The sequence below is a fragment of the Culex quinquefasciatus genome, chromosome 3 (assembly GCF_015732765.1).
Source record: "Culex quinquefasciatus strain JHB chromosome 3, VPISU_Cqui_1.0_pri_paternal, whole genome shotgun sequence".
In the NCBI taxonomy this organism is placed as follows: domain Eukaryota; kingdom Metazoa; phylum Arthropoda; class Insecta; order Diptera; family Culicidae; genus Culex; species Culex quinquefasciatus.
In genome coordinates this window covers 186,318,890-186,336,075 of record NC_051863.1, presented here as the reverse complement: position 1 = coordinate 186,336,075, position 17,186 = coordinate 186,318,890, and the positions used below count along the sequence as shown (strand labels likewise).

The 17,186-nt window shown below is 33.5% G+C and overlaps 2 protein-coding genes across 3 annotated transcripts; one reads left to right on the top strand and one right to left on the bottom strand.

Moving 5' to 3' along the window:
* The first annotated feature begins 2,952 nt into the window (after window positions 1-2,952).
* LOC119770008 lies at window positions 2,953-4,194 on the top strand. The gene is made up of 6 exons (XM_038264032.1): window positions 2,953-3,193; window positions 3,254-3,321; window positions 3,377-3,548; window positions 3,611-3,730; window positions 3,798-3,867; window positions 4,044-4,194. The coding sequence occupies exons 1-6, from the start codon at window positions 3,115-3,117 to the stop codon at window positions 4,129-4,131; spliced, it is 597 nt and encodes a 198-aa protein (XP_038119960.1). The 5' UTR covers window positions 2,953-3,114; the 3' UTR covers window positions 4,132-4,194.
* A 2,994-nt stretch (window positions 4,195-7,188) lies between these two features.
* Window positions 7,189-8,989, bottom strand: LOC119770818. Of its 2 annotated transcripts, none has more exons than XM_038266354.1 (4): window positions 8,693-8,989; window positions 8,360-8,451; window positions 8,142-8,304; window positions 7,189-8,075 (listed from the first exon to the last, which is right to left on the bottom strand). In XM_038266354.1, the coding sequence occupies exons 1-4, from the start codon at window positions 8,790-8,792 to the stop codon at window positions 7,999-8,001; spliced, it is 432 nt and encodes a 143-aa protein (XP_038122282.1). In that variant the 5' UTR covers window positions 8,793-8,989; the 3' UTR covers window positions 7,189-7,998. The 2 variants fall into 2 exon arrangements, with proteins under 2 accessions (XP_038122282.1, XP_038122281.1); XM_038266353.1 differs by having other exon boundaries at window positions 8,360-8,454; window positions 8,693-8,987.
* Between the last annotated feature and the right edge of the window lie 8,197 nt (window positions 8,990-17,186).

Sequence of the window (17,186 nt, the reverse complement as noted above, 5' to 3'; positions counted from 1 at the left end):
ACGATTTTTTACTTTTATTAACATGAATTAAATTGATTCCAGAACATTGTATTCAAAATTATTGAAATTAAGTTAGATAAGCAAGAAACAGTTATTTTTGCATCCATGAAAACCATTTTGAATAATATTGTTGCTTATGTTTTGAATTTTCCGCAAACAAGTCTGCGAGTATGGTTAACTGTCAAACTCGAAAAGGGTGAGTTTGTTTGTTTGTTTGTTTGTTTGTTTGGTATAGTCTAATACCTTCTTGAGGTTGACTTTGGGCCAAAAATTATATACCCGTAAAAAGCAAAGCAATCCACATTAACGACCCCCGGGTCTTTTGTGGGCTCTGTTGCAAGTTTCTGCTCATTTCTAGGCGTCCGAAAGTTATGTGTGGTGAGTCACCCAAAACCTATTTTACGCAAATGGACCGACGTTTTACTTCCCCATCCGATAGAAGGCCAGGAGAATAGGGCGGGAATCGATCCCGCGTCCCATTGCAACTTAGGGATCGGCAGCCGAAGCCGCTAACCACCGCGCCACGAGGCCCGTTGTAACGTTTGAATAAAAATTTAATCGATATAGAAAAAATCGAATTCTTTGTGAAGGTGTATCTCTGAAACTGATTTTCCGATTTTCGAAGTCTCAAAAAAAAATCGCAGGAAATTTTCTTAGCCTTTCATTAATATTTTTTGAGGTACTTTTTTCAAATTTTTATTTTTAATTTCAATAACCGAACAACGTTTGGCTGTAAGGCTGTTGCAAATATTTCTCAATGTTTTCAAAGTCCCGAAAAATCAGGAGGAAAACAAAAAATTTAACAAAAAAGTTCAAAATTTCAGTGAAAATTCAAGTGCAATCAGCTAAATTATTTTACATTGCATTCCTCTGCGTTTAGAATCATCCAAAAATTGTTTGAGTTTTAGTACCATTACAGTACCACAAAAAGTTATTTTTTTGCTAATCATACAATTTCTAATGTGTTGAATGCTTGTAATTCCAATTTAAATATTTTTTTGCTCACCCTCCTTCCTTGACTTCGGCCAGAGTCTATGGGCATTTTTTTCTATATATTTGTATCGGCCTTATTTAGAGATAAAAAATCATCAAAAAATGTTTAGTTAAAAAATTTGCAAATTCGATTTAATATTAAAAAATAAGCTTTTAATTTTTTTGTTCTTTTTTTCAAACATATATGTATTACACATTTTTTACAAAAAAATCAAACTGTGGCGCTAAAAGATTTCTTTTTTTAGTTCCATAATTAATTATGCAAATTTGCTTTTTTTACACTGGAAATGTAAGTACAATTTAGCCTGAACAAAGCATTTTTGGTAAGAAGCAAAATTTCTGAATTTTAGACAGTTAGAAAAATGAGAGCTCTAGTAAAACTGAGAAATGCAACTGAAAAAAAAAACATTTTCACATTTTTGAAGGATAATTCTTTTGCGTCATCACATACTTTTAAGATTAAAAAACATTTTTTGTTGAAAATGTTAAAATTCAATTCCATTTACATGAGAACGGTGCATATTATCCAAAACTAAAAAAAAATCATTCGTATTTTTGATGTTACATACAATAAGCATATCAACTGTCCGAGTGTACAATGCATTTTTAAATGGTTTTTTCATTCAGGTACTAAAATTTTGAAAATCAGATTAAAACAAAATATGTTTTACTTTTCATGATGAAAATCAAATAAAAAAATATCAGAATGCCAGCAAAGTTGTATGTAGATCTTGATGTAGATTTCAATAGAATAGAAATTTTTTGTCGCAAAATGGCTTCTTTTGACAAAGTGTCATTGAAATAAAAAATCACAAAGAAAAAAAAATTGCGATAACGTTGAATATATCCCTAATAAGGAATTAAAAAAATGCGATTAGGAACTCAATAATATACATAAATAAAGTTAAAAAAAGAAGTCAAACATATTCTAAAACGAAGTTCTAAAAATTGCTTGCCATCAATGTCGTTATAAGTAGGTGATCCAAACAATATAATTGCTATCAACTGATACTGCTATGCCGTTAGAAAAAAAATATTATGATTTAAATATGTTCCAATCGATATTGTTAAAACTTTTAATTAAATCAAATAAGACAAAATGATTAAAAGATACAATTAAAAAAACGTTTTATATTTTATGATGAGCTATCTCAAGATATAATAAATTTAGATGAAATCATTAAAAATATAAACACTAAAACAACTCAAAATAAAAATAAAACAGCAACTCAAAGCCCGAGAGTGCCAAAACCAAAACCTTTCCGAATGCTGTCCTTCGCGAGATTTAGCTCAACTTTAGCCAAAAACTTCAATCTTCCCCTCAAGTTGAGTTCGGATCAACGATTAAAAAAAGCAACTCGACCGGTTCTCCAGCGCGATCCACAACAGGTTGCCCGACCAGGCAGCAGTGCGTCAACACGCTGGCACACTGGTTAAAGATGGTGGGAGTTCGATCTTTCCGTTTTTGATTATTGATTTGATTGAATACTGAAGGGTTTGACAAGTTAGAAGTTTAACAAAAGTTTACTTCTCTTTTTCAAACATTATGACGAAACAATTTTTTTTAAAGAAAAAATAATTGAATATTATTAAAATATTGACATCATATTCACTGTGCGAATCAGTGATTTGGATAGTTGATAAAAAAGCTCCACCACTTGGACTCTTTTTCAGTATAGAGTTCTTCTTTAATTCTTGGCTTTTTCGTTATTTTTTATTAGTTGATATGCTAACCCTTTACCGGCCATATATCATTAAAAAATATTTAAAGAAAATATCCATTATTGACTGAAAACAATATTAAAATCAAATGACCTTCAAAAGTTCAATTTTTTTTCAATAGATTATTGCATATTTTTTTGAATTCCAACTGTTTTAGCAAAGGGTTAAAACCAACAAAAAAGCATGTAGAAGAATTTGCAGGTTGTTTTAATTTCACTTGTCACGCTGTATGCGTGTTTTACGTTCCAATCACAAAATTAGTTCTCTTCAGATGATCGGTTAGGAAGGATCAAGCAGGTTGTTCTAGTTGTTTGGAAACAGTTGAATGTTTGCATGTGTTGTATGTGTTTTGATTGCTTGATTTAAAGTACACTCGGTGAGATTTGTTTGCTTCCAATTATGGATGATAACTTTCCCTTTGCCGGCTACGGTTTGGTTGCGGTTGGAGTTTTGCTCACCGTTTGCAAGGCAGAATCCGGTAAGTACCACCTTTTTTTGTTTCAAATTCAATCGATTTGTTATCACTTTAATTTTTTAGGAGAGCATGCAATGGCAGTAGTTACATATCTAATCATGCACATTGTTCTTTTCTTTGGAGTTCTGCAAGTGAGCAGTTAATCTATCAGGTTTAAAAAAGAATTAAAAATACTTTTTTCTTCAGAGAAATTGCAGTGCAGTTCAAGCGTACGCCAAGTTTGCAATGTTGGTGTTTATCATTCACGTGGCAGCGATTGTGATAAAGACGTGCGAGGAAGTGCTCAAATTGAAGCCACTGCTGTCGTTTGAGGTGCTAAATTTGGTTTTCATTCGAGCCGTTGAAGTTTTGTTCATGTGTAAGTTATTGAAAGTCATTAAGGATTGTTTTGTTTTATAAATAAAAATGTTAATTTTTCAGATGCATTGCTGCAGCTTGTGATAAAAATAACCGGAGATTTTGTTGAAAAAGTAGGCAAAGAGCAAGGAATTGACGATACATCACCATCGAAAGGGGAAATCTCCAAGAAAGAAGAAAATGGTATGTATTTGATTAAAATTTGAGTGATTTAACCCTACTCTAATTATTTAATTTAAATGTTTACTAGGTTTACCTACTGGTATCAAAATAAATTGTAATAATCAAAGTATTAGTGCCAAAAGCGAAAATGGAATTGGGTGAGTAACTACTATTGCATTCAAATGTCTAGCTGTTTACCAAATACTAGAACAAAATCACAATTTTGAATAGACTGTTAGACTATCGTTAAAAAAATTACTTCTTTTGATTTTTTTATTTCTTTTAAAACAGATATGGTAAATAAGGATTCAATCGATAAATTGTATCGTTTCAGATCCACCGATATTGTCATTGACGTCTCTGATAACACTATTGGAATCGCAACTGAGCCTCTTTTGCCGAATTCTGCCCCCGAAAAATAAAGGCAGGGAAATATATTTTGAAATGACCAAAAGTTGCTTAATTTACTGACATTATGCCGTAAAACCATCTTTGTGAATTTAAGTTTTTTTAAAATAAAATGTTTGTTTGAAGTTCATATTAAAAAACATTTAGTTTTAACTAAAACTCCCCATGTCTTCGAATGTATCATTCAAGCCAAAAACAGTAGCGTTAAAAGACATAATCGACTCGAAAAATTAAGGATATCATGTGAGTTGCTGTTTTATACAAATAATTTTTACATCATACACCGAAAAAAAAAGTTCTACGAACGGGCTCAGAATTTGTCTGAGGGTTCCTTGGCCAAAATAATTAGACCCGTATTTTTTTTGTTTGGCCATTAGGGTGGTCCCAAAAATTGTCATTTTCGTATGTTTTCGCAAAACCGCATAACTCCACGCCATTCCAACCATCAGTTTCGATGAATATTCATCAGGTTCACATTTTTACACATTTTTTAGGTAAAATTACTCAATAAAATTACCTCTTTTTTGAGTTACTTTTTAAATTCAACGAACCAAATTTTCAACCTTCCCAAATTCAACTTTTTTTTGCTGTGTACTCAAAAATAGGAGGAGTTCATTAACAGGATTTCCAGATATGATTTTTTTGAAAAAAAATAAATAAATAATCCGGGTTTTTCAACGCGACGCGCGCAAAAACGGAAAATTGACGAAAACGGGATAAAATGACGTTTTTTTTTACCGAAACTGTGTAACTTTTCTTAAATGCTTTTCGTTACCAAAAGTTGGGTCCATTAATTCAAGTATTGATCATCGCTGAAATTTTAAAGTCATCGCAATTTTAGTGCTAAAAGGTTGATTTTTTACCGTTTTCTTCGCTATTCCGTTTTTGCGCGTGGCGCGCCCTAAAACCCAGTTTTTGTTTCAAAAAATCGTATCTTGGAATCTTGTTAATAGGATCTTCCTATTTATGAGTATGTTACGTAAAATTGTCCGAGGTATCCGATATTTTGAGACAAAGGCTCTTTGATCCACACACCGTCAAAAAGTCATTTTAAAGATAAATACGGCCTTTTCAAAACTTAGACTCGATTTATGAGACTCGAAACCATTTTTCTTTGAAAGGCCAACTATCACCTTTGATTTGCGCGCAAGACAGCTAGAAATGGCGTAAAGTTACGATTTTTTGAAAAAAAATAGTTTTTTACAAAACAAAAAATGCCAATTTTGGGACCACCCGAATGGTCAAACAAAAAATGAGCGAAATCGGTCTTTTTTCTACAATTTTAATTTTTGTATTTTTTTATCCGACTGAAACTTTTTTGGTACATTCGGTATGCCCAAAGAAGCCATTTTGCATCATTAGTTTGTCCATATAATTTTCCATACAAATTTGGCAGCTGTCCATACAAAAATGATGTATGAATATTCAAAAATCTGTATCTTTTGAAGGAATTTTTTGATCGATTTGGTGTCTTCAGGAAAGTTGTAAATATGGATATGGACTAAACACGAAAAAAATAATACACGGTAAAAAAAATTTGGTGATTTTTTTATTTAACTTTTTATCACTAAAACTTCATTTGCAAAAATACACTATTTTTATTATTTTTTATTTTTTGATATGTTTTAGAGGACATAAAATGCCAACTTTGTGCAAAAAATCATTGATCGAGTTATGAATTTTTTAATCAATACTGATTTTTTCTAAAAATCGAAATTTTGGTCTTAAAAATTTTTCATCTTCATTTTTCGATGTAAAATCAAATTTGCAATCAAAAAACACCTCAGTGAAATTTTGATAAAGTGCACCGTTTTCAAGTTAAAGCCATTTTTATGTAACTTTTTCAAAATAGTCGCAGTTTTTCATTTTTTTTTTAATTAGTGCACATGTTTGCCCACTTTTGAAAAACAGATTTTTGGAAAGCTGAGAAAATTCTCTATATTTTGACTTTGTTGATACGACCTTTAGTTGCTGAGATATTGCAATGCAAAGGTTTAAAAACAAGAAAATTGATGTTTTCTAACCCAAACAACCCACTGTTATCTAATGTCGATATCTCCGCAACTAATGGTCCGATTTTCAATGTTAAAATATGAATCATTTGTGAAATTTTCCGATCTTTTCGAAAACAATATTTTCAAAATTTTCAAATCAAGACTAACATTTCAAAAAGGCCGAACATTCAGTTATCGCGATTTTACGAAAAAAAGTTTTGAAAAAGTTGGTTTTGATGGATCATGGCCGTTCATGGTAACCCGCGACAGACACGGACGACGAAACAAAGAGAAACGCAAAAAGTAACTTTTTCAAAAAAATTTTTCGTAAAATCGCGATAACTCGTGATGATTGTAAGCAAACCCCTTATGTCTGTATATCAAAATTTTTTTAATTTTCTGTTCTACAACTTTGTAGAACATTAATACACTCTAAAAAATAACCCTGCAAAGTTAGAAAAAACGTGAAATTTTAAAATGAAAAATTTTGTTCTAAATGAAAAAATGACCTTTCTGTTTCAATGAAGATTCGAAAAGTACATTAAATTTCCCATAAAATGACATGTTCGAAAAAAATTTACAGTCGAGTAACGGAAAATGGGAGAATTTTTAAAACTTTTTAGTGTTTTTTGATGAAAAATACGTTTTTTCGGAATTCTGAGTACGCCATCAAATCGGGCGTCTAATTTTACATAAAAGTCCCTTTTACATCAAATTTCTATCTCATCACCGTTTCAGGCTGCAAATTATAGAAAACACCTCTTTTTTCGCATGGTCAAAAATGGAAGGGGTCGTACCACCCCTCCGTCACGAGATATCAAAAAACGGACCTCGGATTCGTGATCAGGGACAAAAGTTACCCCTTAGGACAAAGTTTCACGCAAATCGAAGAGGGGTCGGGGCAACTGCTGTGTGATTTGGCGGAGAATTACCCTCATATTTTTCTATGCTTTTGACAAATCTTTGCCAGTCATTACCTTTAATTGTAACAAAATAGTGAAGTTATTAAGTTTGGCTTTTTTTATAATTTATGAAACTAGTAGTAGAAATTGTACACTGCTTTATGTTTTTTTTTTGTTTGATTGCCATGAGTCCACTGCGACCATTTATTTGATCTATTGTCGACCTGCTGATCTACTTTTTAGATCTGCAGAGGCTGCCAATTTGCTGTTCTTGGGCATTTGGGGAACAAAGTACACGCGCTATTGTTGAGCAAGTGTGTTGATCTGTCCACACGCCGTAACATTTTTCCTTTCCTCTGTGCTGTTGTACTTTCCATATGTGTCGCTAGAACTGAAGTGCACTTTTTTTTTATTACGCTTCTTAGGATGTGTTCCCAGTGAAATCCCAAAAGCCCGGGACTCTTGCTAAGCAGTTTTTTTTTGTCCCTCCAAGCACATTTTGCGGTTGGGCCCAGCGCACTCCGCAGATGCAAATATACAGAGCACAGCCGGTCCTCGAAACATGTGAAAAGTACGAGGAAAGGTGGTGCCAAGCCATGTGGGTTTCAAACCACGACCTTCCGTTTATCAAACGAAACCTGTAACCAATAGACCACAGGAGCTCGGCCTGCTTTATGTTAAAAAATTTGATAGATTTGGTTAAAATGCAAGTGAATGTCTGAAAATTTTGACCATTACTGTAGTGACAATTATTTCGCATGTTTTCCTGGATTATCATTTATTGAATAATTAACAGCATTTACACATTATTAAGAATTCCAGCAGTTTTTACAGCAGAGTCTGGCTAACTTAAGTATAACTCTCCTTTCAACGTTTCAACTAGGTATTCAAACAGTTCTTTGTGCATTTGTAATCTAAAGCGCGCAAAACTAGTGCAACTTAATACTCATTTGTAAGGATTAATCTAAGGTGAGTGCAAATTAATTTAAATATCCTGATCCAAATCGTTGGTTGCGTATCGTATCAACCCGTTCAGCACCCAGAGTACAAACCCGAAAATGCCTAAAATCGTAACAAACAAAATCTCGTAAGAACTTCCTCTTAAAAATCAATCAAAATCAAACTCACTCAACACCACCGTCACCATCAGCAGGAACGTCAGCGTCATCTCGACGTTCCACTGGACGACACTGCCCTTCACCGAGGTGCACGCCAGTATCACGTACATCAGGTTGACCGTGGTGGCCACAAACAGAAATATCCGGTGCGCCTCCAGGTAGCTCACGTTGTCCTGGAACGGAGGTCCAATTAGTGTCACACTCACTCACTTGGCACAAGACGCTTACCGTTTTGATTCCGACGAACAGAATTATGCTAAAAATAACCCACGAAATGGCCACCAGAAATCCAATGCTCGAACTGGAATCGCGTTCATCAACTGCTAATTAGAGGTAAGAAGAAAAAAATAACTCACTAAACTGACACGTTTGACGGTGTCAACCACCAGGTCTGCAAGGTCATTTCATCGAAAGTTTGTAACTTGATTTTTTTCCACTTATTTTGATGGATTTCGGAAAAGTATCCATTTCTGCGTAACTATGACGTCTATAAAACGCTCCAATCAGCCTTTTCGATGAAACGTCCCATTCGCCGAAACGGCCCAAACACTTGAGCTTCACCTGACTTGACCAGGCAGCTTCCGGCCTGGATGGTTGATCCGATCGCGGCTATGATGGAGTAGATGTACCCCATCAGCCGGAACATCCCCTGGGACACCATGGTGGGACAACCTCAACGCGGTCTCTTCCTTTAAAATCACACACACACAATAATAAACTGAACACAAAAATCCCGATCGCGCGTTCCGACTTCCACTTGGGACGGCGGCGGCCCTTCGATTGACCAACCAACCGCCGCGGTCAATCGACGACCGTGTCATCGGACTCTGTTGGCACTTGTCCGGCGCAAAGGACGCCACATTGGAGGAACATTAATAACCTGAGAAGGAGAACGAGAAGGGGGGGGGGGGGGGAGGATCGTCTCTTTTCCACTTGTGGCACTTCATAAGAAGGCGAACCTTGCCACCGACGGCGACGATGACGACCGTCTCAATCCATCCAGAGTTGAGTTGAGATTTTATTTTGCGCCAGGCCAAGACAAGAATATTGGCCGCAAATTATTGGCGACTCACGCAGGCGCCGAGACCCGAGCCAAGTTCGCGGCGGCTAGGGTGGTCGTAACCGGATATTCGAGAGGCGGTTATGGGTGAGATATGAGACAAATGGAGACGGTAAGGCCAACTGGGACAATAAACCACCGATTGTTGGAACCAACAACTGTCTCAAATGCATCTGCTTTTTCACAAAAAAATTTGCGCTCATTTAAACATTTTTAGGCTTGAATAGGGGAACGATACCCTTTCTCAGCCTATTTCCATTATTGACCTATCAGCACTTTGATCATGAATTACAGTTTAAATAAAGCGTTTTTGACTGCTCCAAAGTACACCCTTACCAAAAATCATGATTTTTGAGTTCCAAATCCCACTTTTTATACGAATTTTTCAGTTCAACCCATATAACCATTTTTATGGTTGTAGTACCTGAACTGAAAAATTCGTATGGAAAGTGGGATTTGGAACTCAAAAAATCATGATTTTTGGTAAGGGTGTAATAAATAGCTTAAATAAAAGTGAGCAACCAACTTATCATTGTTGATACATCTGCAAATGGCAAAAGTGATGAGAATTGGTCGAACGGCTTAGGGTGATTAAAATGGGTATATTTCCCCTAAGTCTTCCAAGAATGAGCATTTTTTTTTTGCAAATTTAATGTTTGTATGTTTTTATTTGGTTGAAACTTTTTGTCTATCGTTTCTTTTATCAAACAAGACATTTGGCATCTTTAATTCGTCCTTACTTGTCTCTATACAATTTTGGTAGCTGTCCATACCAAAAGACCATTAGGCCGATGGAAATATTTTTCAAAATTTTTGTCCCTCGGCTCTAACCTGAATATTGAAATAACAAGCCAAACTTTGAACATTTGCATAGAAAAAGTGTTTTAAAATGCATTTTACACTAGTTGTTTTGTTACCATTCGTTTTCAAAAAAAAATTGAAGAAACAGCTTAAATTAAGTATTTTTGACTGTTCCAAAGTAATAAATAGCTCAAAAAGTAAGTGAGCAAGCAACTCTTCATTGTTGATACATATGAAAATGTTGATTTAATAGCGGAAAACGGCAAAAGTGTTGAGAATTGGTCGAACGGCTAAGTGTGATGAAAATAGGCATATTTCCCCTAAACATCGAACATTTTCAACAATTCAAGAGATTTTCAAATCAACCCAAACATGCTAAAAATGATTCTAAAGGCAGGGGAATGAATTTTAAATTGATTTCAACTGATTGCACTAAAATTATCATTGAAATATTGAAGTTTTTTGAAATAAAAATGTACCAGCCTTATAATTTAATAAAAATCTATAACTGAAATATCTGGTCAATCAAACCAAACAACAAGTCTTTGGCAAAGTTTAGGTATTGTTTAGAGCTTCTCAGAAAATAGTGACACTCTACAAACAATTATCTGTTTTATAGTTCAACTTTTCACACAAAATATTAAATTGTGCAAAATAACCATTGAAAAAAATATTAGTTGGATATGTTTTAAATTTTTTTAAAACAAAAATAAAAGTCAAATAGGCTTTATTTAGATAAGAAATCAAAAAAACAAAAAAACATGACTTTTATACCTGTACAAGTTATGACCAAAAATAACCATCCATGCAAATCTTTTTGAAATAAAAATTAAAACTATCATGGAAACTTTAAAAAAGCGACTTTAAAAAATAAGTTACCTTTTAACGGCTATAACTTGAAAAACATGTTCTTTATAAATTTTCACTAAAATACTGTTAGATTGAAAATTGAATTTTTCATAAAAAAAGCTTGAACTTAAATATTTGTTGATTTTTTCACAAAAAAAAATTATTATACTGCAATTCTATTTGTAAAGGACACAAACCGAAAAAATTTATACGATCGGGCTCAAAATTTTAGTGGGGTTCCTTGGCCAAAATATTTTGACCTGTATTTTTTTGTTTGGCCATTAGGTGGTCCCAAAAGTGACCATTTTAGTAAATTTTCGCAAAAACACATTTTTCAAATATTCATAACTCCGCTCTAATTCAACAGATTTTAGCTGTCCTAGATGAATTTGAAAGGTGCTTAGTTGACATACCCAAAAACTAAAGCAGTTTTTTTTCAGGATTCTGAGATATGATTTTTAAAATAAAAAGTGGGATTTTCGGCACCACGCGCAAAATCAAGAAAATGACGAAAAAATCATCTTTTTTCACTAAAACTGCGAAAACTTTAAAATTTCAACGATGACCTATACATGTTTAGGTACCAAAAGTTGCGTCTTCAAATTACGAAAAATTTTCAAACTTTTTGAAAATTTACAGTTTTATTCCAAATTGGCAGAATTGCCAAATAGATTTCATTCGAAAAGTTATTTATTAAAAAAAATAACAATAAAAAACTATCCCCTTTTCTTAAAAATCGATCGAAAATTAAAAAGTTTTTTTTTTCTTCGATATTTAAATATAATAAGGAGAATAATTAACTGAACACAATTTTAAATGCATTTTCCTGCATTGATTCTCATATTAACCATATTTGGGCTCATTTAACAATACTTTAAGTTTTTGTTTAACTCTGATGTACGGCAAATAGTCCTTTTTTGTGGAAATTTTATTTTCTCTGATGCTTAGTTATTTTGATATGATAATTTCAAAATAACTCAAATTTGTCCAGATTAGAGGGGAATAAAATTCGAAAAATATTTGGCATTAGGAAAATAAGAAAAGTGATAAAAATGGAATACAAATTTTAAAATTCAGGAGTTTTTTTTTTGAAAAGGTTCAATAAACCAAATTTCCAGTTTTTGCTTTTTGGGTGCCTTGAATTAGGGGTATTTAAAAATACCCAAAAAGCAAAACTTGAAAATTTGGTTTACTGGACATTTGAAAAAAAAAACTCCACAAATGTATTTTTAATATCAAGAAAAAATGCAGCACTGCTAAATATTGTTGGTAACCAGGCCATGTTGCGAAATGTATTCTTTTTGTTTCTATTGGGATGGTATTAACTAAATTTAAAGTCCCTCAGCTTTGGTTGAGGTCGGAAAAAAACTAAAATATCTTACCTAATTTTCGAAATTAAGAAACATAAGTTATCACTAGATGATTTAAGTATTATTTCAGTTATGCCTCTATAAAATAACATGCAAAATATCAATGAATGTATGAACATATATTTTTCCCAAAAAAAAAACATTTAGTACTGATCTGTCATTCCATAATTGAGCAATTCTCTGAGATTTCGGTTATTCGATTTTTTTTTTTAGTTTTTAATCCGGCTAAAACTTATTTGGTGCCTTCGGTATGCCCAAAGAAACCATTGTGCATCATTAGTTTGTCCATATAATTTTCCATACATATTTGGCAGCTGTCAATACAAAAATGATGTATGAAAATTCAAAAATCTGTAATGCAAAAAATCTTTGACCGAGTTATGAATCTTCGAATCAACACTAGTTTTTTAAAAAAATCGAAATATTGGTCGAAAAAAATTTTCAACTTCATTTTTCGATGTAAAATCAAATTTGCAATCAAAAATTACTTCAGTGAAATTTTGATAAAGTGCACCGTTTTCAAGTTATAGCCATTTTTGGTAACTTTTTCGAAAATAGTCGCAGTTAAATTTTTAAATAAGTGCACATATTTGCCCACTTTTGAAAAGCTGAGAAAATTCTCTATATTTTGCTTGCTCAGACTTTGTTGATACGATGTTTAGCAGAGATATTGCCATGCAAAGGTTTTAAAAGCAGGAAAATTGATGTTTTCTAAGTCCCACCCAAACAACACACCATTTTCTAATGTCGACATCTCAGCAACTAATGGTCCGATTTTCAATGATAAAATATAAAACATTCGTGAAATTTTCCGTTATAGTCAATAACCAAAATTTCAGTTACAGTCAATAATATTTTTTTCGATGCATTTAATTTACTATGTTCAAGTATTTTTTCACAATTTTACTATTTAAAAAATTTAAAATCAAAAGAAAAAAAAATAAAATCGATACATAACGTTGCGTTACATAAAAAACTAATAAAATTCTAGAACCACCACAAAACTCACTGGAGTATTTTTCCCACACATAAATTAATCCCCCAAGCCGACAGATGAGCATCACCAGGAAAATTCCGACCATTGGCCATCTCTATGCACAAATGGCACTGCCCTTAAGAAAAATACTATCATCCAAATTGATCACAAATCTTCCGGCGGCAATAAATTACAATTTTGAGTGGGTGAGAGTGGCGCAGGTTTGCTAAAAATAGTTTTGCTTAAAATATGTAAAAGTTGCTATCTTCCTGAATCGCAAGACACGACAAATTAGCTAGACACCATAAATCAAAATTTTATTAACAACTTGGTCTTTTGCGATTTTTAAAATTATTTTTCTATGATTTTTCAAATTCTGAATATTGAACAAATCTAGTCTTTGCAACACGCGACAGAACACTAAAACGCCACTTTATTGTCATAAATTTATGATATTAGCAAAACCTTTTGACTTGAACTACCAATAAACTCCACCCACAACAACCCAATTATTACAGTTTTTGTTCCACCGGCTCCCCCTCCCTCCCCCCCCCATGCGGTCAGATCAAACGGCAGCAGCTGCCGCAAGAGCCGCTCGGTACCACCCTGAGGTGTTCTCGTAAATCTTTTCCCAACATGACACACATTTAATATATTTCACCAGCCAGCCAGCAGAGTGGTAAGACGGATCACACCGCAACTGTACCTTTCAATTAGAAGGAAATTCTAGGGGAAGGTGTGGTTTAAATGGAAAACATTTACATTAAATTAACAACAATTTTGACTGAGATATGAGATATGTAATTAAGTAAGTTGAGCAGAGAAACTATTAAATAAAGATATGTCTTTGAATCTCGAAATTTACGTGATTTTTACTAGAAAGAAAGTATAGATGTAAAGAACGACGCTAAAAGTTCATTCATGCATTTTATACAAATCCTCAAATTCAAGTAGAAATTAAGTTCATTATTGTTAATTTTTTTTTATTCAATATTTGCTGAAATTTTTGAAACAATACATTCGAAAATCCAAAAAAGGTAAACTAGCCAAAATTATAAGTAAATCTTTCCCAGTTCCTGAGGGGAACACCCTTGAAGAGTATCGGGGCCGGCATTTACAAAGCGGATTCAGTGGCAGTTTCATTCTCAACTTAATGTTAACATGTTAGGGTTAATGATAACATTCCATAGGTCGCCTCCCTAAGGTGTCGTGATAAGGTCCAGTTTGTGACGATACACTACCTTCCCTTTACTAAGCAATCGATTCCAGAAGGGAAAAGATCACCAGTTGTGTTGGTCCGAGCCGGGATTTGAACCCCGATCTACCGCTTACGAGGCGGAAGCGTTACCACTGGGCTACGTGGCTCGGTAGCCAAAATTATGTCATTAAAAAAATTTCAATTTTAATTCGATTAGACTAGACTAGACTAGACTAGACTAGACTAGAATAGAATAGATTAGATTAGATTAAATTAGATTAGATTAGATTAGATTAGATTAGATTAGATTAGATTAGATTAGATTAGATTAGATTAGATTAGATTAAAATTGTAAAATCCACAATTAGGGACTTTTCATAACTCGACCTCAACCTCCCCTAAACACTGGGAAAATCTCGCCCAAAGTATCGCTTGGAACGTGGTTTGACAAAAATTCAAATCCGAAAAATATAAATCGCAAGCCGAACCGAACCGTTTGGTGTTGGTGTGTCATAGGTTGAACCGGCGGTGACGCTCGTTCTGCAGCCCCTAGCCGAACAGAATTGATTAATAGAGGCAATAGGAAGCATATTTTGCGCGATTTTTGTTTTGCTAAGTTTAGCATCGTCGGGACATCGCGGCCAGATCTGTGTGAAAACTGTGAAAAATACGGGGTGTAAATTTAACACCGGTAAACTTTCTTGCCGTGATTGGATTAGTTGGAGGGACGGTCGACGTTCGATGAGTTGTGAAATGCGCAATTTGAATTAATTAAAAAACGAAGCTGACAAAGGAAAATAGTTTGGTTTATAAATAAAAATAGTTTGCCCACTGGCCAATTGTGATTTCTAGTGAATTCTGCGAATATTTTGGTTGCGAGACCAAAGGCACCAAATGTGAGACTTTCTACGCATCGAATGCTCACCAAATTGTGCGTGGGAGTGCGACTTAAGCGTGTTTGAATGGATGTCACGCACGTTGAGTGTCACCTGTGATTTGGCGTGTGATAAATTGAGACACTGTTTGTGTTTTTGACACTTTACGAGAAACATTCATTATGAATTGTTTCGGTCATTACAATGATTTGATGGGGGTCGTTTCTCATGTTGGTTGTTGTTCTGGGAAGATGCTGGAAGGGCTTTAGTATGTTCAACGCGATTTTGGCGAACTTAACGTGTTAGTTAAGTAATAGCAACAATTATCTTTTTTTATCTCATATTCGACGTCGTCGTGCTATCTTGTCGCACCCGCCATTCTGACGTTCCTAGAAAAATGCGCCATGAATAAACAAAAACTAGAGCACGCAATGTATTCAATAACAAACACGTTTTGTTTGGCTGACCATTATGTGAATTGTCCCGAAGCTTGGTTGAAGTTGGTTGCTGGATTCCCGAGTTATAATTACAAATGTTAACGGTAGTCTAACTTATACGTGCGTCAAACGCGTTCTGACCTGAAATCCCTGTGGCCAGTTGTCGTACTTATATCAATTTTTAGGGAGTGACAAGATAGCACGACAAGATTGAAACTACTTTCATATGTAAAGTAACAAAAATGCACGGAGTTTTTTCGGGTTTTATAGAATACCTCAGGATTGAAATCGAATTTTGAGGATCTGTGAAGGTCAAAAGGTGAGGCATTGTGAGCTGCACAAAATGGTATTCCTAACTCAAATTGGCCAAATCAAAAACCAAGCTAAATATTACGACCCAATTAGAATAAACTGGAGTTATTCTCTATACATTTGCATTTTTTTCATGGATTTTTTTCCTTTCCGAAATTTATTTTGCATCATACGTTTTTCCATAAATTGTTGCGGGCTGGTCACCAAAGTTAGCATGTGAGTTCTCAAAAATCTGTAAATTAAGAATGGATTTACTGATAGATTAAGTGTCTTTGGCAATATTGTAGATTGGGATTAGGAGAAAAAAAAAATACACAAAAAATGAAAATTAAAAAAAAATTTTCGCAAAACATTTCTTTAAGAAAAAAAAACCCCGCAACAAATATTTATGATATGTAGGCGATTCGATTTTCATTGTTAGAAATGAAAATTTTGTTTTTCAAATTTTTTCTCTTAAAAAAATAATTTCAGCATTTCAAAAAATGTCAAAATAAGTGATTTAAGTCTTTTCAAAAGGTTAATCTTGATTCACAAAAATTTAAAATTGTTCCTATATTTTTTTAATAAAAATCATGCCAATAGTTTTCCATACATCGCAAGTTGTTTGAAATAATTTTTATATTCAATTCTTTTTCGATTCTTAACCCGATTTAGTTTTTTACTTATATATTTTCAGAAATCATAATTCGGTGAAAATATATATTGACAGAACTTTTTTTAAAAAATCGTAACCAAAATAAAGAATTTCAAGAAATTGATTTTGTTGTGAAAATTATGTGATTTTGTTTTATTCGGGAAACCTATTTCTTCTGAAAAGTCTGCATACATCAATGTTTGCACATTAAGGTACCATTTTCAGCAGCCAAAATTGTAAGGAGACTTGAACCAACCACAAAAAATGGCCTATTTGGTCATAGAGAAGGGCCTCAAAAAGAATGATCCAAAAACAAATCAAATTTAATCCATTTCGGGAATTCGGGGAGAACTTTTCAGTTATTGGTTTGATTTTGATCGTTAAAAAAACGAAATTTTGTGAAATTTTCTGCATTTTTCCATAACACATTATTTCCTCGCTAGTCATAAAACTTTTTTTTTGGCCTTTTTAAAAATTTAATTTTGATTCCTAAAAATTTGAAATTATTCATAAGGAAAAGAATAGAAAAGTGTTTTTAAATAA